Raw genomic sequence first — 26,881 nt, forward strand, 5'->3', positions numbered from 1 at the left:
CTCAGTCTCTCAGACAATAGCTATCTTTCTCTTTTACAAATCGGCGACACCATTAGTCACTTAATCGATCTTTGCTAACACAACCACCAATGATACTACAGCTTCTTTATCACATCCACAATGGAACCCTAATCGATCTGCGCAAAAACTACCCAAATTGGTTCGTACGAATACCCCAAAATCTGATAACTATAGAACCCTAATCGATATGGTTTTAAACGATGGTGATGGTGGCTGGTATCTGGCCGGAGATTGTGATTGTGGCTGGTTTAGCGGTGGCTAGAGCCAAAAGTGAGGAATTTGACGAAGAAGGGATTTGGAGACGGTGATGATAGTTTAAAAGTGAGATATTATAAAAGATTTTGGTTTTGTTTTTGTAATTTGTGTTTTAACATTAATCTTTGTATTAGTTACATAAATAGTCCCTTAAGGCTAAGATGACCGAATTACCCTTGTGTGCAAAGCACATGACTGAATTTAACAGAAATATTTAACGCATGTTAGTCGAAATGACGAATACTATTTACAAAATTTTAATTTAAAGGACGTTTTCTGACATTTCTTTTGCTAAAGGACGTCCATTGAAAAAACTTTCAAACATAAAGGATGAGTCTTGCTATTCTGTCATGTTTTTATTTAATTTCAATTCACATAATGTGCACATATGTACATTATCTTTTATCTTAATTGTACATATATGTATAAAGAATAACATGTATGAAATTAAAAAAATAGTATTAAACATATATGTATAATTTTTGCTAAATTGATATTTTTTTATGAAACCGGGATAAAAAATAAAAAAATTTGGTTTTTTTAATTTTCGCGTTTTTTTTGTTTTATAAATTATTTTTATTTAAAAGAATTTGTTTTGTGGTACAAAATGGTTCTCAAAGTTATTAATTTCAAAATGGTTCTCACAGAATCTCAATCACATATATATATATATAGTTTGAAACCTAATCGCTTTCATGCCATATAATCTTAAGGTAATTCGTTAATTTTTCCTCAGCCCTTCTACAACAACAACCATATCTTGAGTGTTAAGCTTGTATTTTTACGATGAGAACAAGCATATAATTCATCATATAAGTTAGCATTCTGTCAACAAGTCAACCATAAATCTAGTGACCAGCCATTAGAGAAAATAAATGCTCCGGGTGTGATGACAAACCATAAATGTATAACGAAAGCAGTTGGTTGAGAGAAAAATGAGGAATCAAATCTTTTATATGAGTTGAGTTTTGATTATTTGTAAAAAAACGAATTGATTTAACATTAAAAACTAGCCTTAACATTTTTATTAACCATATATATTAACACGTTAGTTTTTATCCCCCGTATTACGGAGTTGTGTTATATTATTTGTTTCTAATATTTATTTATTTTTTGAATTTTTATTTTTTTTATTGTATGAAAGTTAATAATATACTTATCTTCTACAACAACAACCATATCTCAGGTCTTAAGCTTGTAATTTTAAGGTGGGAAGAAGCATGTAATTCATACAGAAGTCAGCATTCGGCCAATATGTCAACATACCGAAATAGCCTGACAACTCAGTGTGTGATGGTAGGTAGTGGCACATCACCGGTATCCGCTGGAAGAGGTTGGGGGTCTGGTCTCGTATCTCCCGAATCGCACGACGAACAACCGCTGACGTGTCATAGTTTTGGGTTAAAATCATCGAAGTAATATTCATCTCCGGTAGCGAATTCAAGGATTGTTGAAACAGTGGATGCGACTGCGTCACTCGAGGCACCGACATTGGTCCGGAAGTCGGTGGGGGTGGATTCAGTTATTCCGACAAGAACATGAATCGTGCACCGCGAATGAGGTGTTGGTTGAAATGTGCGGGCGGGAACACTCCTCCTTCTGGGGTGAAATGAATCACGCCGTAGTGATCTGCCATATCGATGAAGTAACCTAACCGCATATTGAGCATCACATTTGGCGGCAAAGTCATACCTGAAACATCAATTCAACACGTTATTATTGATCGATCAGAGCTAAACCAATACATATAAACCCAAAATTGAGCCGTGAAAACGATTATAATTGCGATTGAGGTCAGGAATTTGATGAGACCTGCTTAGTTTGATGAAATCGGTGAATTGATTCTTCAAATTCGATGATTCAAGGAATTCTAGTTCGCAATCATCTGATCAATTTGTTTTAAGCTCCATAATCTTGTCAGCATCATATATGTCATTTTGAAGTATGCATTTCTGCTTCAACGTCACACCACTTTAAACCAAACCCAGCCCTGAATCTGAGGGTTGATGCCTCATTGACATGCCCACTTGGACGTTCGCATGTCTGGCACTAGACGGTTCTAAAGACCTGACATTACTGTTTGGATTCTGCCTTTAGGGAGACGTTTTTGGATGACTCGCCACGGTCATCAAATGCGACTTGAAAGCACAAAACTACCACAAAGCAAACAAACCATGTTCTTGTTTAACTAAACTTTTTTATGTTGAAACTTAGTCAAGCATTTTAGACACGAAGTGCAAAACGTGTCGGTGTTTGTGACTTAATTTTGGGTTTTATTTAGTTTATCATAGTTATTTCACATATATGTTGATCTTGCTTGTAATTTCTTTGTGGGTACGATTATGTTGATTTCTGGATGTATATAAGTAGGGGTTTTGATGTTGTGAACCCGAATGCATTTTCTAAGATTCAATTTTGGAAAAGAAAATTTAATTGATGTTATTGTTCCCTAGGTTATGGGTTCGAGTCCCACGGATGACGCAAATGAAGAAACATGAACCTTATCATGGTTGGAGCTTCGTCTTCTTCGACACGTTCCAGATCTGAAACTATAAGAGACATGGGAAATGTAAAGTGTGATGTGGATTAGCGGGGAAGACTAATCCGACTCAAAAAAGCCGTGATTGCGGCCATCATGGTGGTCTCTATGGTGAGACCAAGTGTGTAAGGCACAAGAGAGAGTATATGTTTAGAGAGAGGGAAATAACCTGGTGGAGAAGAATACATTTTTATTTAAAGGTGGAAAAGAGTAGAGCCCTAATGGGTAGATGTGTATAAAAAACCGGTTTGGGACCGGTTTTAGGCAAACCGAACCGGTTTCACCCAAACCGTCAGTTTCAGGACCGGTTCCCCTTTAGATATACTAAACCGGTTTGAGGAAAACCTGTTTAAAAAGATTTAAAACCGGTTTATAAACCGAACTGACGTGACCAGGCTGGCCTATCTTGCTTCTAAACCGACCGGTTTGTAAGTCTTTTAAACGGATCTTTCAATGTGATATTAAACGATCTCGTTGTTATGCAGAAACTAACAGGACATGATTCAGTGTTAGGCGATCAAACACACGAAGAACACAAGCAAACTGCTTCAAAACACACGTATTATTACGTCTGGTGCTTAAGCACAATATTACATCGATATCTCGTTCACCAAGTTATGAACGGCCAGCCTTACAATAACCAAGATACATTGTATATACAGGCACTGCACCTAAGCCCAACACAAACCAAAAGCCCACCGATATCCGAGAGATCTCGGTTTAAAATACAAACCAAACTAATACTAGCCCAACAAAACGTCCAGTTTCAGGACCGGTTCCCCTTTAGATATACTAAACCGGTTTAAGGAAAGCCGATTTAAAAAGGTTTAAAATCGGTTAAACTGGTTTGAAAATGTTTAAAAACCGGTTAAACCGGTTTACAAACCGAACCGAACCGAACCGACGTGACCAGGCTGGCCTATCTTGCTTCAAAACCGAACCGGTTTGAGTCAAACTGGTTTTGACCGGCCGTTGACCAAACCGGTTCGGTTTGTGTTTAAAACCGGTTTTGTACGCCTCTACTAGTGGGCGTTTCCCTAATTTGGGCCTTGCCAAGGTTTTTTGGCTGCACTTGGCCTGCCCTCTTATGTGTTGGGCTTTTTGGAAGATAACCCTCACAATTTGTAGATGTGAACATGTGATTGTTGGGTTTTTAGTATTTTCATGTAATTGTATGTATGATCTTGTTTAAGAATTATTGATTCTTGTCAATGATTTGGATGATTTGATCTTTACGTAATTTACATAATTAAGGTACCTTTTATTTAAAATCACTCTACAATCTTTTATTCCATAGTCAAGAAAGTAGAATAAAATTAAAAACATTAATCAGGTTACCGCCTCATGGCCTTGTTTTTGTACTCGGTCACCGGGTTCAAGTTAAACAACCCAAAGAGAGCCCGGATAGAGAAATAAGTGGTGTAGAGAGACAGAAATAAAAGAGGTGAAAATGTTAATAACATCAAACCACATAGTTGCAAGGTTGTAACTGTTTTTTTACACGAATTCTAACACTCAGCGAGCATCTGACTTAACAGAGGGTTGACATTGGGAAAAACAATACACGTTACAGGTGCTCAGCATGCAAAAAAATCTTGTTGAAGGAATAGCAGGGTTTATGTAATTTTTTAAACCTTTATTTAGGTGGTTAAAACTTTGAATTATGCAGCTTTGCTGACACGGGAGAAGCATTGGTGTCTTCAGTTGACAAAATCATATTTGTAGGATCATCTGGTGTTGGTAGAATGGTTTGTAAACGAACTGAACGAACACGGACAATTATATGAGCAGGGTTTTCTTGTTCGTGTTGTAAGAATAAATATATGGATATTTATGTATGGCCTACATGATCATTTATATTATAATAGATCAAAGTTAATTATATTATACCTTATAATTATGTTAGCTAGGTAATTGTTGATGGACCAAATTACCCTTTCTTGCTAACCAAGGGTTTCCCCTTGGATGTATATAAATATGGAGAGACTAATTAACATCACACAACTTAACCCTAAACCCTCACATCAAATTCGTGAGCCTCTCTCTCCCTCTATTATTCGGTTTCTCAAGAACCCTAATCCCCATCACTAATATACGTCCTAAAGGGGAACCCGACCAAGCTGACTGTCATGTCGTCTGGATCGTACTCATCAGCCGTGGCCACCCTCTCTGCTGTGACAGGTATGTTTTAATTGTAGGTTTATCATAACATCCATGTTTTCTGTTATATACATGAAGAACTGATCAACACGTGTTCGTTTGATAATAGTATTGATGAATGGTTCACGGACATAAACGAACGAACATAACCGAGTGAACACTAATTAAAATTAAACATGTACATTAATCTGTCGGGTGAATCACTTAAACTAGACTAAATTGTAGCGTCTAAAAAGTATTAACCTGAATATATAAACGAACGTTGTCAATGAACGAACTTAATAACACGTAAACTAACGAACATAAACAAAAAGTTTTTTTTTCTCACGTTCGTTTGTTTTTGAGTCAACGAACAGTTCACTAAACGTTCGGTTCGTTTACAGGCCTTGGTATGATATTCGATCTTGACATTATTTATTGTAAATATATATATATTTTTTTATATATATAACTTTTTTTAGTTTATTATTGTAAATGAGTAAATGCAGATAATGAGAAAGGCTGCAGACACATTGATACCAGTGACACTTGAGCTTGATGGAAAAGATCCATTTATTGTGTGTGAAGATGTAGATGTGCCTCATGTATGATTGTTTGACATTTGGTCAATTTGTATAATGATGTCAACAAAAGTCAATTTTAATGTCATAAATTGTTGAATGTAGGTCGCACAAGTTGCTGTCAGGGCTGCCCTGCAATCAAGTGGACAGAATTGTGCTGGCGCAGAGAGATTTTATGTTCATAAAGACATCTATCCTGCATTTGTAGCTGCAGTTGTTAAGTTAGTAGAGTGTTATGAAATGTTGGGGGAAATAAATTATACCAAACATAAGTCAACTAATATGAAGCATAATATAAGGCACCTAAGACATAATTATTGACCTCTTTCTTTGGTTAAACTTAACTGAATATGCTTCTGGTATGGCATATGGTTTTTCCGTGTTTTATAGATGATTATAATGCTAGATGATGTATGTGTTTGCCTTGTACACACACTTGCGTATGTTAGGTACATTGGTGTAGTTTTAAGCCGATTATGCTTTCTGTAGTTTAAGTTTTGTCGGTTTTTGTGTAAATTTTATGGATAGGCTGTAATAGTATTCTAAAAGTGGTACTCCCTCCGTCCCATTATAAGTGTCAATGTTTGAAAAACACAAAGTTTAAGGTGGATTGAATGATTACTTTTTTTTCTTACCAAATGACAATAATACCCTTGAAAAGTGGGTCCATCAATATTGTTTATTAATGTTAGTTGTGTGTGTTTAAGGGTAAACTTGGAAAATGGCTAATAAATTTTGAAAGTGGACATTTGTAATGGGACAAATAAAAAAGGAAATGTGGACACTTATAATGGGACGGATGGAGTAATTAATTATTAATTTAGAGTCATGTCATGTGCCGGTTTATGTGGAATGGAGTATTAATGCAGCAAGAGTGTTTTGAGTTTTTTTGGGGGAATTTATAGCAACACAAGCTAACTACTAAGATGCATAGATCAAGACAACTAATGATATAATACCACAGATTTACAAGCACGTCACTCTTTATACATATTTTGTTTCTTAATGTTTATTTAGATGCATGTATGTTTTTGTGTTTGTAGTTGATATATGGATGGCTGGATGCTTGTTTTTGATATGTTTATTTGACACTCATAATACTTTTTACATTATTGGATGTTAAACAGTTATAGATGATGGGCATCCCAAAGAGAATAGCTTTATTTATGTAAGTTTCTTATTTATGTTTCAAGATATTAACATAATTATCAACATTTGAAACCGTATTTTTTGTGTTTTAATATTATAGATACCTTCAAGAAGACAAACTGACAAAGTTCAATGTTATGAGCCTGCAACAATGAAGTACCTAGGGTACTTCCCTGCACTAAAGCCTCATGAGGTTAGTGTTAAGAAAATTACATCTATAACAAAATGTTTGTAAATTATTTGTTGGTAAAAGTAAAACTTAGCGTTCATCAAATTGTGCTTAGGTAAAAGAGCGTGTAGCACAAGTTAGGAGATCCCAGACTGTATGGGCAAAAAGTAGCTTCAAGCAACGACGCCAGTTTTTGCGTGTGCTTTTGAAGTATATTATTGAACATCAAGACCTTATATGCGAGTAAGACTTATTTTCTTAATACATTAATGAATAAACTACAAAATCACTAATTAATATTTATTTTATAGAGTCTCGTCACGTGACACTGGAAAAACTATGGTGGATGCATCTATGGGTGAAATAATGACAACATGTGAGAAAATTACTTGGCTTCTTTCAGAGGGTGAGAAGTGGCTAAAACCGGAGTACATGTATTGAACTTTCTCTGTTAAAATTTATATAATAGACTTAGGCCTGTAAACGAACCGAAGGAACACAAACGGAGCACGGTCTTGTTCATTTGTTTAACTTTAACCGAACAAATGATTGAACATGGACAATTAAACAAGCGGAGTTTTCTTGTTCTTGTTCATTCGTTAAGCAAATGAACGTGTTCGTTTATGTTTGTTTGTTAACAATATGATTGAACAATTAACGAACGTAAACGTTATGGATGAACGGACATAACTTGGCTACAACCAGTTAAACGTAAATGTGAATGTGTTGGGCCTAAAATGTTAATAAAACAAGACTAAATTGAAATGTTCCTAAAGATTGTAAACGAATATATTAACGACCGAACATAAACCAATTTGAGCGAACGTTCACGAACGAGAGGTTTTCATGTTTGTTTGTTTAATTAAATGAATATAAATTATGTTCATGTCCTAGTAATAGTAAGAAATATTCTTAGTATACCAATAGTATTCATCATTATCATCACAATTGTATGAATTGTTTTTCTATTTATTTTGGTATTTTTTTAGTTCATGTGGAAGATCAATGCTTCACAAGTCAGCAAAGGTTGAATTTCACCCTCTCGGTGTTGTTGGAGCAATTGTATCATGGAATTATCCGTTCCATAACTTATTTAATCCAGTTTTAGCAGCTGTATTTTCTGGGAATGGTATAGTTGTCAAGGTATGTTATTCTTGAACACAAAATAATTATAAATCATTATAGTGTTTAAACTTGGTTGGGTATGTTTATTGGTTTTGCAGGTTTCTGAACACGCAAGCTGGTCTGAGTGTTTTTATGTGCGAATTCTCCAAACCGCCCTTGCAGCTGTAGGTGCTCCTGAAAATCTTGCAGGGTAAGCTGATTTTATTATGTTATTTTTTAAGTCTTTAATTAGGTGGTTAAAACTCTGAATTATGCAGGTTTGCTGAGACGGGAGAAGCATTGGTGTCTTCAGTTGACAAAATCATATTTGTCGGATCACCCGGTGTTGGTAGAATGGTATGAATAAATTTTGTCTTCTAAACGAACTGAACGAACACAGACAATTAAATAAGCAGGGTTTTCTTGTTTGTGTTCGTTCGTTAAAAAATGAGCGTGTTTGTGTTCTTTAAATAATGAGTGTGTTTGTGTCCGTTTATGTTCGTTTGATAAATAGTATTCATAAGCAGTTAACCAACATAAACGAAGGGACATAGCTGAACATAGATGAACAAACATAACCTAGCGAATACTAATTAAAATTAAACGTGTACATCAATCTGTCGGGCGAATCAACAAAACAGGCTAAATTGTAGCGTCTAAAAAGTTTAATTGAATACATAAATGAACATTGTCACTTGTCAACGAACGGACTTAAACACACGTAAACTGTTGGAAGTTTTAAGTGTGTGAATGAAGGAAGTGGTGGAAGTGGTAAAGGTTTGTCCCACATCGGTTTGGGAACAAAATAATGAATGGTTTATAAGGTAGTGACCTTACACCCATTTGAATTCTTTATGACATGTTTTACCAGTTCTACGCGGTGCGCAGGGGGGGGTTTGCAAATTTGGGTTTCTGGACTAGAAATCCATCGAACTCGTGCATGCCCGCACGTCCCGCGGACACGAATGCAACTCCGGTGTGAATTTCAAACAGTGGCAACAAAAGATGTTCTTTTATTTGATCACTTTGACCTCGCGAGGTTCTTGACTGAAACCGTTCCTCATGTTGATGAAAAGGCAACGTATGCACTGTCATTAAGCACGGTTCAGGCTTGGAATCATTCGGATTTCTTGTGCCGGAACTATGTCTTGAATGGCATGGTTGATGCACTTTATAATGTGTATTGTAAGGCCAAGACTGCCAAAGAATGGGAGTCGTTGGACCGAAAATACAAAACCGAAGATGCCGGTACTAAGAAATTCGTGGTGGCGAAGTTCTTGGACTTTAAAATGATAGACTCAAAAACTGTTATGAGTCAAGTCCAAGATTTGCAAGTTATTCTTCATGATATTCATGCGGAAGGGATGTCGCTTAGTGAGACGTTCCAAGTTGCTTGTATTATTGAAAAGCTACCACCAAGTTGGGTCGATTTCAAGAACTATCTCAAGCATAAGCGAAAGGAGATGACCATTGAAGATCTTGTTGTTCGTCTTCGTATTGAAGAAGACAACAAAATTGTTCTAAAAAGAATTGACGGTCCCGGAACAACAAAGGCCAATGTTGTTGAACATGGCCAATCTTCAAAGGGTAAAAATGATGGAAAGAAAAATCATGGGAAAGGCTTCAACCTTGGTCTTAAGGGGGGAGTTGGGAAGAAAAAGAAATTCCAAGGAACTTGTTATAATTATGGGAAGCAAGGCCATAGGGCCAATGAGTGCAAGCTTCCAAAGAAAGAAAATGCTCGACAAGTTAACATGGTACGTGAGGTTGGAACCTTGTTGCGGTGGTCACGGACCTCTCGATTATGGTCACCGAAGTTAACTTGGTTGGGCAAAATAACAAAGATTGGTTGGTCGATACGAGGGCTACCCGTCATGTGTGCTTTGATAAAAGTCTCTTTAGCACTTTCAAAGATGTGACTAATGGAGAAAAGGTGTTTATGGGAAACTCCGCTACGGCCGACGTCAAAGGTGAGGGGAATGTGGTTTTGAAGATGACTTCGGGAAAGGATCTTACTTTGTCAAATGTGTTGTATGTTCCTAAAATTCGTAAGAACCTTGTGTCGGGGTGGCAGTTGAACAAGTTTGGGTTCAAAATGGTGATTGAGTCTGATAAGGTCGTGTTGACCAAAAATGGTGTGTATGTTGGTAAGGGATATGCCCTTAATGGTATGTTCAAGTTGAATGTAACCGTGTTTAACAAAACGAATGAGAATGCTACTAGTTCTGCTTATATGCTTGAGTCTTCTAATGTTTGGCATGGTAGACTAGGTCATGTTAATTTTATATCCATTCGACGTTTGATTAAACTTAAATGCATACCAACATTCGATATCGACTCAAATAATAAATGTTAAACTTGCGTCGAAGCAAAACAAACGAGATCGTCATTCAAAAAGATTGAACGATTTACCGAACCCCTCGAGATGATTCACACCAATGTGTGTAATCTAAAAGCAATTCCTACTCATGGTGGGAACAAGTACTTCATCACGTTCATTGATGATAGTACAAGATATTGCTATGTTTACTTACTTAAGAGTAAGGACGAGGCTATTGATAAGTTTATCTTATTTAAAGCCGAAGTTGAGAATCAACTAAATCGAAAAATTAAAAGAGTAAGTAGTGACCGAGGAGGTGAATATGTTTCACCTTTTATTGACTTGTGTGGTAAAGAAGGAATCATACAGGAAGTCACGCCTCCTTACTCCCCTCAGTCAAATGGCATAGCGGAACGTAAGAACCGAACATTGAAAGAAATGATGAATGCCATGATGATAAGTTCTGGGGTAAGCCCGGACATGTGGGGGGGAGCAATCTTATCGGCTAATTATGTCTTAAACATGATACTGAATAAGAAGAAAGATCTAACTCCATATGAGTTATGGACTAGAATTAAACCACCATATAAATACTTGCAAGTGTGGGGGTGCCTAGCCAAGGTAGTGGTGACTCCACCAAAACGCCTACTAATAGGACCCAAAACCATGGATTGTGTATTTATAGGATATACCCTTCCCGGTGGTGCATATCGATTTCTTGTGCATGATTCCAAGAATCCCGGAATAAACAATGGCACTATAATAGAATCAAAGGATGCATCATGGTTTGAATATAAGTTCCCATGTTTACCGAGCTATTCTAGACCGGTTGAGGAAAGTATTCAAAACGAGAATACTGGAGATGAACCTCGGGAACAATCTGAGACAGAGGAGGTTGAAATCAGAAAAAGTAAACGGCAAAGGACTGAAAAATCCTTCGGCCCTGATTTCCTTACCTACATGGTAGTAGAAGAGGAACCTCAAACGTATCAACAAGCGGTGAACTCCGCTGAAGGACCTCAGTGGAGGGAGGCCATCAAATGTGAGATAGATTCTATCTTACCAAATCATACTTGGGAACTAGTGGATCTTCCTCAAGGGTGTAAACCACTAGGATATAGATGGATCTTCAAGAAGAAGATGAAACCTGATGGCACCATCGATAAGTATAAGGCAAGGTTGGTGATTAAAGGATATAAACAACAAGAAGGTTTAGATTACTTTGATACATATTCGCCGGTTACGCGAATAACATCTATAAGGTTGGTGCTTGCCATTTCCGCCATTAGAAACTTGGAAGTTCACCAAATGGATGTAAAAAAGGCTTTCTTGAATGGAAATCTAGAGGAAGAGATTTACATGGAACAACCCGAAGGCTTCATAGCCGTTGGGCAAGAAAAGAAAATATGTAAACTTGTGAAATCCTTGTATGGATTGAAACAAGCTCCTAAACAATGGCACCAAAAGTTTGATCATGTCATGCTTGATGATGGGTTCAAAATCAATGAATGTGACAAATGTGTGTACGTGAAGGACACATCTGATGGATATGTCATTTTGTGTCTATACGTAGATGATATGCTCATTGCTGGTAGTGATGACAAAATCATAACGTCCACTAAGAACATGTTAAAAGCAAGATTTGACATGAAGGACATGGGTCTTGCGGATGTGATTTTGGGAGTTAAAATCACACGAACCCAAAATGGACTTGTTTTAAGTCAATCCCATTACGTGAGCAAAATTCTTGAGAAGTTTAATGCAAATGACTCTAATGTAGCTAGAACTCCCATTGACACGAGTCAACATCTAGCTAAGAATAGAGGTGAACCCGTTAACCAGTTGGAATACTCAATAATTATTGGCAGTTTGATGTATCTTATGAATTGCACTAGACCCGACTTAGCATATGCTGTGAGCAAGCTAAGTAGATACACAAGCAACCCAAGTTCAAGTCATTGGAACTGTGTGATTCGGTTGCTTCGGTACATAAGATACACTAGAGAATACGGGTTACATTATAACAGATATCCAGCAGTTGTCGAAGGACATTGTGATGCAAATTGGATATCTGCACGAATGATTCCAGAGCAACAAGTGGGTATGTATTCACACTTGGAGGTGCTGCTATATCATGGAAATCGTCTAAACAAACAGTTATAGCTAGATCCACGATGGAATCAGAATTCATCGCCCTAGATAAAGCGGGCGAAGAGGCAGAATGGTTACGTCAATTTGTTGAGGATATACCAAGATGGCCTAAGCCGGCATCGGCCATCTGTATACACTGTGATAGCCAATCGGCAATTGGCAGAGCTCATAGCACAATGTATAATGGTAAGAATAGACATATTAGACGTAGACATAATACGGTACGACAACTAATATCTACTGGAATTATCACTGTTGACTACGTGAAGTCAAAGGATAATATTGCGGATCCGCTAACAAAAGGCCTAAGTAGAGAGTTAGTTCAGAAGTCGTCCATGGGAATGGGACTGAAGCCCTTGAAAAATTAAAGTTCATGCGAAGGAAACCTAACTCAACAGACTGGAGATCCCAAGAGTTGAGTTCAATAGGAAAACCTAATTGTATGAATTAGTGCAGTCACTGTGGGGGGGGGGGATAACCGTACAATTTTAAGAGGGAGTTTACCACGTAGCAAGGTAACCTTCCTAGTCCATTCCTAAAAGTGACAAGTATGAGGCTAAGCATATGGCTTTTAATGATTCGACCAAGGTAGTCATACATGGTGAATCACCTATGTGAGAGAGAAGTGGGGTCGCTTCGAAGGGTATTGTTGGGCACAATACTTACTAGCTCTTGCAGAACCAGCCGCATGTTCATGACCATAACGAACATAACTATGTGGACTTGACTTTGTCAGGGAGAGTCTTGTGTGAAGTGTATTGTCGTCTACACAAACGGCCTCGAGTTCAAAGACATCACCGTCTACTCAGAGCCAGTGGGCTAAGTATGCTTCATAAGCAAAGGTTCAAAGGATAACACCTACCTATTGTATGCAAGATTCAACTGTTGAAATCTAATCGGAATAATGTTGTTTCGACCTCCATTCATGTGGGGGATTGTTGGAAGTTTTAAGTGTGTGAATGAAGGAAGTGGTGGAAGTGGTAAAGGTTTGTCCCACATTGGTTTGGGAACAAAATAATGAACGGTTTATAAGGTAGTGACCTTACACCCATTTGAATTCTTTATGACATGTTTTACCACAAGTTCTACGCGGTGCGCAGGGGGGGGGGGGTGCAAATTTGGGTTTCTGGACTAGAAATCCATCTAACTCGTGCATGCCCGCACGTCCCGCAGACACGAATGCAACTCCGAAAACCCGAGCCCGCGAGACGATTTTTTGAAATTCAGAAGCTGGTCTGGTCAACACAATTAATAATCATTAAGAAAATGATTATTGTCTTTCAGTTTTGTAATCTGCACTAATGGGCCATTATGTGATATTATTATTATTATTATTTAATGGTCATTATCATGTTGACTATAATCCTGTAGCTATATAAACAAGACCAACTCTTCAGTTTAGACACACCAACTCAAAAACACTTCATCTTCCTCCTACTTCAAACAGTGTTATTTCCGATTGCATTTCAGGCAAGTGTCCGAGTCCGGCAGAGCACCGATTCTGTTTCGAACCGGAGTACCCTGGGAACAGACCGAGAATTCGTTTAAGGGAATTGTGTTAAACACAATCCCGGGTTTACTGTGTCGATTATTTCTTATTTCTTTATTTTCTGGTTATTATTAATACAAGATTTCCAACATAAACTAACGAACATAAACATACGTAGACGAACGAACATTCATGAACCTAAATGAACGAATGAGGCATAGAACAAAAAGTTTTGTTCACTTTCGCTTGTTTTTGAGCCAATGTACAGTTCACTGAACGTTCATTTATATTTTATAGGTCTTGGTATGATTTTCTATCAACGTTCGGTTCGTTTACAGCCTTGCTATGATATTCAATCTTGACATTATTTATTGTAAATAAAAATTTATTTATTTTTAAACTTTTTCTTAGTTTATTATTTTAAATTGAGTAAATGCAGATAATGAGAAAGGCGGCAGACACATTGATACCAGTGACACTTGAGCTTGGTGGAAAAGATCCATTTATTGTGTGTGAAGATGTAGATGTTCCTAATGTATGATTGCTTGACTTTTGGTCAATTCGTATAAAAGTTTAGTACTGATGAGGAGGCTATCAAGCTTGCAAATGACTCCAAGTACGGGCTCGGTTGTGCTGTCTTTTCTGGCAGTCAGCGTCGTGCCAGATTTATAGCTTCACAGTTACATTATGGTGTTGCTGCTATTAATGACTTTGCTTCCAATTACATGTGTCAGGTAAAATTCACACACACACACACACACACACATGTACGTATAGAGAGAGGATCATTCCAAAACACTAAATTTTTATCAGAACATGTAAAACAAAATGGGAGCTATTTAACCTTTGGATCAGTGATTTAATATTTTTTTAATAAAAATTTTCTGCTTATATTAGGGTTGTAAAAAGCTCGAGCCAGCTCACTTATTTTTAAATTCTTCTTGTTTTGTGTTACTTACACATATTGAAATATGTATCTCCAGGCGGCTGTTAAGCTTGCGAACAGCTCTAGCTTACATACGCATGTCAGCATGTGTAGATTATATAACATAAAAAACCATCAAACTAATATGTTTAGGTGCTTCTTATATATATATATATATATATATATATATATATATATATATATATATATTTTTTTTTAATTTTATACCATTTACTATGTGTAGGTTATCTGCATTATCGAACAATTAAATTAATTTCTTCATTTTTTAAAATAAAAGAGAAAAGCTTGAGATACAGTTACATTTATACCCTTTTATTTAAAAGTTTTAAGAAATAAGTGGTTCAGTTTGTTTTGCTTGTCCTCATAATATACAGTTTGCTGAATTGATAGCTTGTATACTTGGAGGTTATTAATATATAATGACGGGCAAATTGGTTATTTACTTCGAAATTTTGATTTATATGTTATTAATATTTTGGCAGTCTCTCCCATTCGGTGGTGTAAAAGACAGTGGATTCGGACGGTTTGCTGGGGTGGAAGGGTTGCATGCCTGCTGCCTCGTGAAGTCAGTGGTGGAGGATAGATGGTGGCCATTGATCAAAACCAAAATACCAAAACCAATCCAAGTAAATTAACATTTGGAAACTTTTATATGTTAAGACTATAATCACCAAACAGTTCATCTTATTAATTTGTTTTTGAATTTGTGCTGTAGTATCCTGTTGCGGAAAACGGGTTTGAGTTTCAGCAGTCGCTTGTGGAGGCTTTGTACGGGTTGAATGTGTGGGACCGATTGCGAGCCCTGGTTAATGTTATTAAAATGCTCACAGACCAAAATACTGCATCATCATCATCATCATCGTACTCAGTATATCCCACCAATAGCAATGCTATGGTAGGGTCTGAGGAGGGTAAGATGTAGACAGTCTTACCTCTATCCCATAGGGATATAGAGACTGCTTCCGGCGAGACCCCCGGCTCGATAGTAGTTTTGCATCAAGCCTTGGACATAAGGCACATAGCACTCAATCATCGGGACACCGGCTGATTGGTGCATGTGCCCTTGTCTTTCGGCTATCAACGCCACCACATGATGCCTGATTAACCTTCCGCCACTTTTAACGTTATTTTCATGAGATTAGTAAAATAATGTCAAAATTAGTGCAATTTTACTTTTGCCCACCTGAGGGTTCACACATATATACATTATATGCGCGCACCGCAAGCAGGGCGTTTGTCTTGTATGACTTTGATGTAAAATGGTTAAAATCATGTAGTTTCAGTGAATTTGAAAATCTTTCAAATTTGATTTTAGGTTCTGTTAATGAATGCAGTTTCTTTACGTTTCAGCCGTTGTATTTCTGTTAATGAATATGTATTGAAAATCCTAGTTCGACTTGCTGACCAATAGTACTGGTTGTGTATGGGTTTGATAAGTGGATTTTAGAGTTCTGAAAACACTGGTTGTGTAGGGGTTTGATAAGCCATCCAAACTTGTGAAAGTCGGCTGGTTTGAAATATATATACGGTCCATCTTACAGGCTGGTTTTAACGGTTTGGAAATTGTAAGCAGTTGTAACGCTTTAGAACCTACATTTCGAGTTTTTCCAGTGTTATTTGAATAATGAGCACCCCCATTGCTTAGCTTAAAAACATAGGTGTTAAAAGATAACAAAAACATGGTTAGAAGTATTGTTATTGAGTTTTTCCAGTCTTTTCCAATCGTCTTCTTCCTCTCACCATGGCATCTTCTTTTCGAATGTTGCATCTGAAAATCCTAAGGGGGTGTTTGGGCGAGCTTTTCAAACTTGTTTATTTGATTTTTGAAAAGCTTCTGAAGCTTATTGAGGAGCTTGGCCAAATACATTTTTTTAAAATGTATAAAAGCGTTAAAAGAGGTGAGAAACTCACATTGAAATTTAAGCTAAACTTGAAATGACAAATGAAAGCGCGATAAAGAATTTGAACGATCGAACCCCACGCACTATAATTAGAAAATATAAAAAATTAAAGACTTATCTAACGAGATTATAAAAGTTGGAATCATTTAGTTTTAGGAATTATATATTTTAATCTTATGATGTTTTTATATTATAATATTATTTTTAAGATTTACGAATTTTTAACGATTTTATAATGGTCTTAATATTATTTAATTGTAAGTATTAGTTTATCACTAGAATGAGGATTATAACATTTATTGAACACGGATTTTACGGTTAATTTTATTTCGAAAACAATTACGTTAGAGTATTATAAAGATTAACGAAATAAAATAATAATAATAATAATAATAATAATAATAATAATAATAATAATAATCGGGTTTCCACGAAACTTGACGAATATGAAAAGTTAGTTTTAGGTGAAAAGTGATAAATACACTTTATAACTAATTTTATTTATTTTAAAAATGATATTATTTAATTTATAATGATTTTTTATAATTTATTTGATTCTTGGCTCTGTTAATTGGTTCCATGTTTGCTAAATCTTTGTTAAGGGTTTTGATTTACGACTTAAAACAATCATAATGCATATAATAATTACCTGGAGATGTTAATATTTGACGATGAACGGCGGTGGCTGGAGTAATGAACTTGGACGGATCAATTAAGCGATGTAGAGTGTATTTTAGGTTACTTTGACGATTGTAGCAAGTTTAGTTATTGATTAGAGGCCTATTTATAATCTCAATTGGAGCGTTTAAGCTTTAATGATTGTTATTGCGTTTTGATTATTAATCCGGCGGTTACGGGTTTGATTCTCCCATTTACGATCGTTATTACGAGTTTCAATTGTTGATTAGTGGTCGTCGTTATAGTCTAAGGTTGTTACGAGATTTAATTGGGTTAATCAATGTTTTCAGGCCCGACCCGGACGTCTTACCGGGTCAAAGGTCGGACTGACCCGGGAGGACGGACCGGTGTTTGACCCGGATTACGTCATAAATAATTTTTATATATATATATATAATTCATATACATATAAAAAATAATAATAACCAAAAATAATAAAATAACAAACTTTAATTTTTATTTATATTGCATACATTGCTTTTTGAAGATATATGATTATGTCTGATCAATAAAGACATCAATGAAGTTTGGTTGGTTGGCTCATATGTAATTATTAAAGTTTCTATCTTGAAAAGGACCTAAGTTCGAATCTCGACATGCATATTTTATTTTGGATTTAATGAAAAAATGGGTTTTACCGGTTGGTTGGGGTGTGCAAATTAACCGCCATAACCGTTAACCGAACCATAACCAACATAACCGAACCGATTTTAACTAATAACCGACATAACCAGTGGGTCGATTTAATGAATTTTTGAAAACCGTCAATTATGGGTCGGTTTTGGTTATAGATAATTTCAAACCCGCCATAACCGAACCGCCCCATTTACAAGATTTTTAACTTTATGGAGTATAATTAGAAGAGGTTGTTGATAATTTGGTGAAAATTAAAGAATATAAATTAATAATGCTCTCATTTTCTTACTATTTTATTTAATTTTACTAAAAAGTTAATCCATTTATCGTTTGCTTGAATATATATATTATGAATATCATGGATTAAATATTTTGTTGAACTATGCCATGTCATATTTAATATTTTAAGGTAATATTTAGTACCAAAGTCTTATTGAATTACATCATCTTTTGGTCACGGTTAACCGACCCATAACCGACTCGCTATAATCTTGAAAACCGATTAACTGAAACTGCCATAACGGATCGGTTATGGTTATGGTTATGTTTATCCATTAACTAACATATTGGTTATGATTATGGATTTGACCTAAAACTCCCCAAACCGACCCACACACACCCCTACCGGTTGGCCTGCCGGGTCACCGCGTCCGGGCCGACCGTCACCCGCAAAACCCGGCCGAGTTTTTAGAAAACAAGCCAAATACCCTGACATGATCCGGTTTAAAAACCGGGTCCCGGTCGGACCGGCCAAGGCGGGTTTCAAAACACTGGGGTTAATACACGTTTTTTTACTTGGTTTTAAAGGTTGGACGAAGCCGACGGCTCGCCGGAGAGGGGCTGTCGGAAAAACACGAAGGGTAGGGACGGAATGGAGTTTTATTTTAATAATATATTTTAAATACTTTACACATTAGGGCCTCCAAGTTTCATATCGTTTTAAAACATGATTTAAATTATATTTACATAATAAACCCTTGAACTTTGAAATGTGTTAATAGTTGTAACAAAAGGTTATAAACTTAGTTATTTTCATATTATACCCGAGTAGTTTGGAAATTGGTTAAACTAAGACTTAAATCTCGAAGTTTTGAACAAAACGAATAGGAACGCAAGGATAAGAAACTTAAATCATCATGAATAAAGTATTATTGATAAACGCCAAATAAGAATATATTGAAACGACTAAACGGGTCGGTTTAATGTATACAAATTCAAAAAATATAAAATTCATGAAACGAAACTTAAGATATTATATATGTATATATATATATATATAGGGGATGGATCATGTGAGAAGCGATTTTACAGCGAGAAGTGCGAGAAGTCGATCTTAACCATTGATTATGTGTAATCAATGGTGAAAATCATATATGGCATATTTGTAATTATTATGACATTCTTATAAAAAGTATTAAAGAACAAAAGGGTACATTTGTCAAGTGTTATCGTCATAATTAAATAATAATTGAAAGTCTCTTAATGAGTTTTTCCTCAATTCATGCTTCAATAAATATAACATTAAATACGTTTCTTATAATAATGGTTGTGTATGATGTGGGTAGGCCACTTAATATTTCTTTAAATCTTTCTTTATTTTTTGTTTAACTTTGTGAATTATGGCCCAAACATTACGTAAATTAACACCGCAAGAAAAAGGAGTATGAAATATTCATGTTATTCTCTTTGATTTGACAAGAATCATGCAAAATATATTAAGTTTGTGTTGGTAATTTGCTTGTGTGAACCATGTGTAGTTATGTGTAGGTTTATTTAACATGTATAGTTTATTTAATTTTTTAATAAAGTTGTTTAATAATCTATATTTTTTTATGTGTAGGATATTATAAATAATTTATAATTGTGTATCTGTGTAAGTTCAAATGTGATAGTGTATGGGAGTCTGAATGGTGTTCGTAGTGTATGATGTGTATTTGGTAATAAAAAAAAATATTTTCTACACTTATGCATGTAACATACACATGCATACATTAACCTACACAAAAAACATATAACTTACACTTGTGTTTTCGCATGACCTACATTTATGACTTCACATATAGTCCTACACATGAACTAGGAATATGGTTATGTATGCGAAAGCATAAGTGTAGGTCATGTGAAAATAAACTGTGAGTTATATGTTTTTTTGTGAACGTAATGTACATATGAGTAGGTTAAATGCATATGTGTAGAAATTAGGAAATATGTTCTTATATGTTAAAACATAAGTGTAGGTCATACGAACACAAGTGTTAAGTTATATATCTTTTGTGCATGTTGTCTAGCTATATGTATATGTGTTGGAAATATGTTTTCCTGTTATATGTTCACAAGTGTAAGTTATGTAGTTCCTACACGGCTACACATATACATATAACCTACACACAAAAACATATAAATTACACTTGACTTTTTGCATAAAAATATATATATATAACTTGCACAAATATATTTTATTGTTTAATAAACTTGCTTGATGTGTAGGACATTTCATTAATTAAAAATTGTGTATTCTTGTGTTGTATATATATTTTTGAAATTGTAGTATTTTATATTCGTTATTGGTTATCATAATAATATGAATGTGTATAGTTATATATTAGCATCATCATTGCTGTCAATTTTCATTATCAATTGCAATTTAAAAAAACAACTAAGTTACCATCAACAATATTAAATAATTTGTGCTTGATATTAACATCATTATCAATTGTTGTTCTTTCAAAAATATATATTATTATTTGAAAGAAACTCTTATTTGAAACCCCTTTCATTACTAGTTACCAAATTTATAAATTTGTAGAGATTACAAATATAACCTTTTACATAAATTATATATAATATTAAACGAAAAATTATGATTGGTTAAAATGACTTTTCGCATTAAAAAACACTTCTGAAATGAACTCAACCATATATATATATATATATATATATATATATATATATATATATGGTTATAATAAAAAGAATGGGCATTTACATATATCCCCTTCATAACTTCATTTATTACATATTTCTCCAATGCTAAACATTTAATTACTTATTTCCCCTCCCTAAACCACATATATTACATATCTCCCAATTTCATTAAAATTAGTTAACTAAATGACCATCTTACCCTTAATGAACTAATTTACATATATCCCCATCTCAATAGTAATAATTACATGTATCCCAAATTTAAACCCAAACCGTGTAGGTTTTAAGACGAACATATCGAAGCCAATAAATTCAATTGGAGTCGATTTATTTTAATCGTTAACAAATATATCGCCTCCTAAAAACAACAATTGCATCTCATCGACTTCAACCCGAACGGAGCAGTGTTTAGACGAACATGTTGAACGCTAATAAATCCAATTGGAGTCGGACTTTTTAATCATAGTGTGGTAGATAAAACAAATAATTTCAACATCGTTACCAAGTTACTATTTATAATTCTCTCGGTAACACCATACAGTAGTTTCCAAACAAAATTTATACAACAAAACTAGTAACTACAAAATAACTAGTTCATATAGGTTATAGTTACAAAATGATGCTATTTAGTAAAACATTTACAGTAGGTATTGACAAAAGATGTTTCCATTGTTGTTATCTAATGATAAATGGCCAATCCTTGTTTCAGCACCCTGATGGACCAGTATTTCTGCTTCTTTCATTCCGAGTTCCCAACTTTAATTGGAATAACTACAATAATCATTTTTCATTCTTGTAACATCCTGTGTAAAAATGAACAACTCGACTACAATTTTAAGCATATACGTGTATATATTATTATATGAAGTAGGGTCATATAGGTAAGCCTGGACATACTAAACCATAAGAAAAACAAGCATTTTTTAAAATGTGGATACATAATTGAAACACTACATGAAGCAAATGACCAAACACTGCCCCAACACTGCATAAATGACCAAAATGTCCTCTGTGCAAAATCTGAGTTGCTATCAAGTTCATTGCAGACCGTTTACGTGTTTGACAGCGTAACTTGCAGAGACGTTCGTTGTGTATTTCCCAACACACCCGCGCTCTACAGCGGGGTTTTAGTTGTTTTCAAGTTAAATAAGACAATAAATCCACTTTGAAAAAAAAAATTACCTTTAGTTTGGAAAGGGCAATCCAAGTTTGAAAGTATTACATGTTCAATCTGTCCATAAATTAGGTTTAAACACCATAACACCTTTAAAACTTGTAGTTTGATATTATTCAAAGTTAAACAGATAAGTAAAATGTTCCGGAAACCAAATTTGAACAAAACTTCTAAAACCCAAAGTACCTTTAGTTGTCAATTAAATCCAATCTGTAAATTTAGCCTAATGTTCATGCTTAGCGTCTTTTTATTGAGCGATAGGATAAAAAATATGTTTACAAACAACTCAATCCCAAAATTAAAAACCCTATCAATTTGCAACATTCAGTTAGACCCTAATCTGAATGCAAATCACATATTCGCAGAATTATAACCTGCCTATTTCAATTTCTTTTGTTAACCCATATGCAGCTTATAACAAGATAAATGTCAGGAATAGTAAACATACTAGACAATAAAATCGACAGCAAAAGAAACCCGACGTTGTTGCGCTCCAACGCCAGAAGAATGGAACCCGCCGATGTTTGGAAGTTACTGAGCGATCGAACGCCGGAGAATGGAAGCCGACGCCTGTTGTTTCTGTCAGACGTTAGATTTTTTCATCAGGGTATTATGAATTGAGAAGGGTACAAGGGTAATTGCATATTAAAGGAGGAAATACGTAAATAAATGTTTAGTATTGGGGATATATGTAATAATGGAAGTTAGGGAGAGGATATATGTAAAAATCCCTAAAAAGAAATAGTTTTTAGAAAGAGTAAGAATAAATCTAAGCCATTGAATCTATGATCTCATGGTTGATATTGGTAGTTTTTAAAATACCAAATAGTTTCCTAGAATCTAAGATTTAGACTAAATAGTTTCATAACACTAAATTTTATGTTATTCCTACTCTTCTTGTAAAACTATGTCTTTTTTATTTTAACCCTTTTTTGGGGTGAGTTATAATAAAAAGAAATAGTTTTCTAGGAATAGTAAGAATAAAATTGAATCTATGACCTAGTGGTTGAGATTAATGGTTTTTAAAATACCAAATAGTTTCATGGGATCTAGGATTTAGATTAAATAGTTTCCTAACTATAAATTTTATGTTATTCCTACTATTCATACAAAACTTTGTATTTTTATTTTAACCCTTATATAGTGGTGAGTTGTAATAAAAAGAAATAGTTTCTAGAAAATTGAGAACTTTAAGAACCATTTTGGATAACTAAAAAAACGTCTAAAAAAATTATGTAACAAAAAAAACAAAAAATTAAAAAAAGTAAAAAAACCAAAATTATTATATTTCATCCTGATTTCATTAAAAAAAACTTCGTATTATACACGTGTATAATTTCATTTACTCTCTAGTTACGTAATGTATACATATGTACATTATCATTTACCTTAAATTGTACATATGTGTATTAAAAAACATCTATGTACATATTATACATATATGTATAATTTAGCTAAACCGAGACGTTTTTTATGAAACTGGGATGATAAATAAGAATTTTGTTTTCTTTACCTTTTTTTTAATTATTTTTTGCATTTTTTTTGTTTTATAATTTTTTTTTTATTTTTGTGGTCCAAAATTGTTTCCTAATCTCAATTTCAATATAGTTCTCACATTTTCCCAATCATATATATATATATATATATATATATATTTAAGTTCTAGAGAGAAATGATTTTATTGTAAGAAGTGTGAGAAATGGTTTTAACCAATCAGAACATTTCTTTTTATTTTGTCTTTTAATTAATTAGAAGGACATTTATGTCAAAAATCTAATTGTTTCTATTTGGTAACTAATAAATTGGTTAGTGATTTATGGTAAAATATTAAATTCTGATAACCATATAAAAGAATCTGTTTTGTTTATTATTTTACATGTTTTTTTACTTTATTTTTTAGTCAAAATTTCTTTTTATAAAAAATCATTAATAAGGTAATAAGTTACGATAGTGTTTTTTTTAATAGTATCTTTTATTTCAAAGTTATCTATAATATATATAAATGAAGATATAAAAATCCTACGTGTCGCGATGTGGTCGCTTCCCCTTTTTTTGGAGTCACCAAATTTGCTTGATTTTTAAATGTAGGCTTCTCATGCATTTGACCCAAATTCATGGGTATGGGTCTTACTAAACCCAGATATTCCTTAAACGGGTTATAACATCTCATTAAATTAAAAATTATTCTCACCAAATTATTGATGTTAAAATCCTATAAAATAGGATATAATAAAAATTAATATGTTATTTATTTTAAAGAATATATATATATATATTATTTAAATTAAAAAACCAATTTGATAGTTAAAAAATTAATATATGATTTATTTTAAAAAAGATATATATATATATATATTATTTAAATTAAAAAACCAATTTGATAGTAAAAAAAATAAACAGGTCTTGGGTTTCATCAAACTATACGTATATTATTAACTTTCATAAATATTATTTAAAATTAAAAAACCAATTTTATAGTAAAAAATATAAACGGGTCTTGGGTCTCATCAAAACCATATAGCTTTTAAACTGAGTATAACATCTCATTTATTTGTGAAACAATTTATTATCAAACTATAAGTATATTATTACTCATAAAATAAAAAAAATATAAATTCAAAAGATAAATAAATATTAGAACAAACAATATAAAACAACACCCGTAATACGTGGGTTAAAAACTAGTTTTAACGATAAAGATACATATACAATATATAGCTAATTGAACAAAATCTACATATTTGTTTTGCCAATTACTTTAAGGATTTTGTTAAGTTGACGTAAAATTTTTAATATAAAAATTAAAACTATACGTAAAAATACATATACAATATATAGCTGATTAAACATATTTGTTTTATTGAACCTAGGCTACATGGTTTTCATTCAATTTAGTTAAGTTGACGTAAAATTTTTAATATAAAAATTAATATAAAAAATCAATAAAATAAAACTATACGTAAAGATGGACCTTTTCAAAATAAACATATACATATATTCAAGTTAATTTGACCTTTTCAAAATAAACATATACATATATTCAAGTTAATTTGACTTTTCAAAATAAACATATACATATATTCTAGTTAATTTGTTAGATACGGATCAGGATCAGGATCATGAGAAAATCTTTTTGAAAATGATAACTACGAGAACCATTTTGAACCACAAAAAACCCAAAAATAGAAAAAATCATAAAATAAAAAAAAACACAAAAATCAAAAAAATAAAAAACCAAAATTCTTATTTTATCATCCCGGTTTCATAAAAAAAACACGGTTTAGCTAAATTATATACACATACGTATAATATATACATATATGTACATTTACATGTTTTTTTTGTACACATGTGTATAATTTAAGATAAATGATACTGTACATATGTGTATATTACGTAACTAAAGATTAAATAAAATTATACATATGTGTATAATACGACGTTTTTTTTTGTTTTTTTATTTTTTTAATTTTTTTTAATGAAACCGGAATGAAATATAAGAATTTTGGTTTTTTTTTTACTTTTTTAAAATATTTATTATTTTTTGTTTTATGATTTTTTTAAATATTTTTTTAAAAGTGTTTTTAGTGGTCAAAAATGGTTCTCAAAGTTCCAATTTGCAAAGGATTCTCTTAGGATCCTTACCCTGTTAAATACAACTTACATAAATAAATCGTACTTCACATTAACGAATTCTAAAATGTACCTGCATACATGGCAAACATCCTACACCGTAATACACAAACTTGTGTAGGATGTTATCAATATTTGTGTAGGTTGGAACCAAATTTGTGTAGGATGGTATCAATATTTGTGTAGGATTCATTAATAGACACAAATGGCTAATAAAAAAATGCAAGAGAAAATAATAACTAATTGACACATGGTATACCAAAACATACTAAAGTTTACATAAGGCCTACACAATGGTTTTTGCTTATTTCCTTTTGTGTAGGCTTGGAATCAAATTCGTGTAGGATGTTATTAATCTTTATGTAGGATGTTATTGATCTTTGTGTAGGTCTGAATCATAACTGCAATCAACCTTCTTATTCCTTGTTGAATTTTATTACTTCAACAAACAAATGTATTGAGAAAAATTTAATGCAAATTAATTAAGTATTTTCGGATATAAGGGGAATTTGTTTTTGTTATTGTAATTGACAAAAGCTAGGCTTCCTTATTTAACATACTAGAGAAATTACCTCATTGTCCTTTTTCATGAAAAGTCATTAAAATCAATTACAAATATGCCACATTCAACATAGGTAATTGATCAATCTTAATCAATGGTAGGAAATCACTTATCGCACTTCTTGCAATAAGATGACTTCTCTCTTGAAACCATCCCCTATAAACAAAACTGAAAATTTAAAATGGGTCGGGGTTTCAGATTTGAAATTTAACAAAAGTTACAGGCATCTGTAGAAAAAGATGTGGACTAAACCTCTGTAGTCTGTAAAAAGAAGACTTGTTATTTTTTAACGTCTGTAAGATGTTGATAGTGGTGGTGGACGGTGACGGTCGATTGGTGGTAGGTGGTGAACAGTGGTGGTGGTGGTGGAGAACGGTGGGTACATGGTGATGGTGGGTGGTGGTAATGAACAATGGTGGTCAGTGGCGAAGCTTGGACCAAGACATCGGGGGGGGGGGATTTAAAATGTATACAAAATTTCTCAGACAAAGGCGGCCGACTCAAATTTT

General features: G+C 33.6%; 1 protein-coding gene across 1 annotated transcript; it reads left to right on the plus strand.

Annotated features, from left to right (window-relative positions):
• The first annotated feature begins 221 nt into the window (after positions 1-221).
• On the plus strand, positions 222-15,785 carry LOC143593646 (aldehyde dehydrogenase 22A1-like). Its single transcript, XM_077073214.1, has 18 exons — positions 222-325; positions 4,485-4,563; positions 5,464-5,559; positions 5,641-5,756; positions 6,553-6,614; positions 6,663-6,703; positions 6,785-6,877; positions 6,969-7,096; positions 7,165-7,287; positions 7,843-7,996; positions 8,077-8,168; positions 8,236-8,318; positions 8,951-9,205; positions 9,320-9,714; positions 14,357-14,452; positions 14,508-14,651; positions 15,346-15,489; positions 15,579-15,785. The coding sequence occupies exons 1-18, from the start codon at positions 222-224 to the stop codon at positions 15,783-15,785; spliced, it is 2,412 nt and encodes an 803-aa protein (XP_076929329.1).
• The last annotated feature ends 11,096 nt before the right edge of the window (positions 15,786-26,881 follow it).

The sequence above is a fragment of the Bidens hawaiensis genome, unplaced genomic scaffold (genome assembly GCF_021521415.1).
Source record: "Bidens hawaiensis isolate Kalapana, Puna unplaced genomic scaffold, B.hawaiensis_p1.1 tig00042430_1, whole genome shotgun sequence".
NCBI classification, from domain to species: domain Eukaryota; kingdom Viridiplantae; phylum Streptophyta; class Magnoliopsida; order Asterales; family Asteraceae; genus Bidens; species Bidens hawaiensis.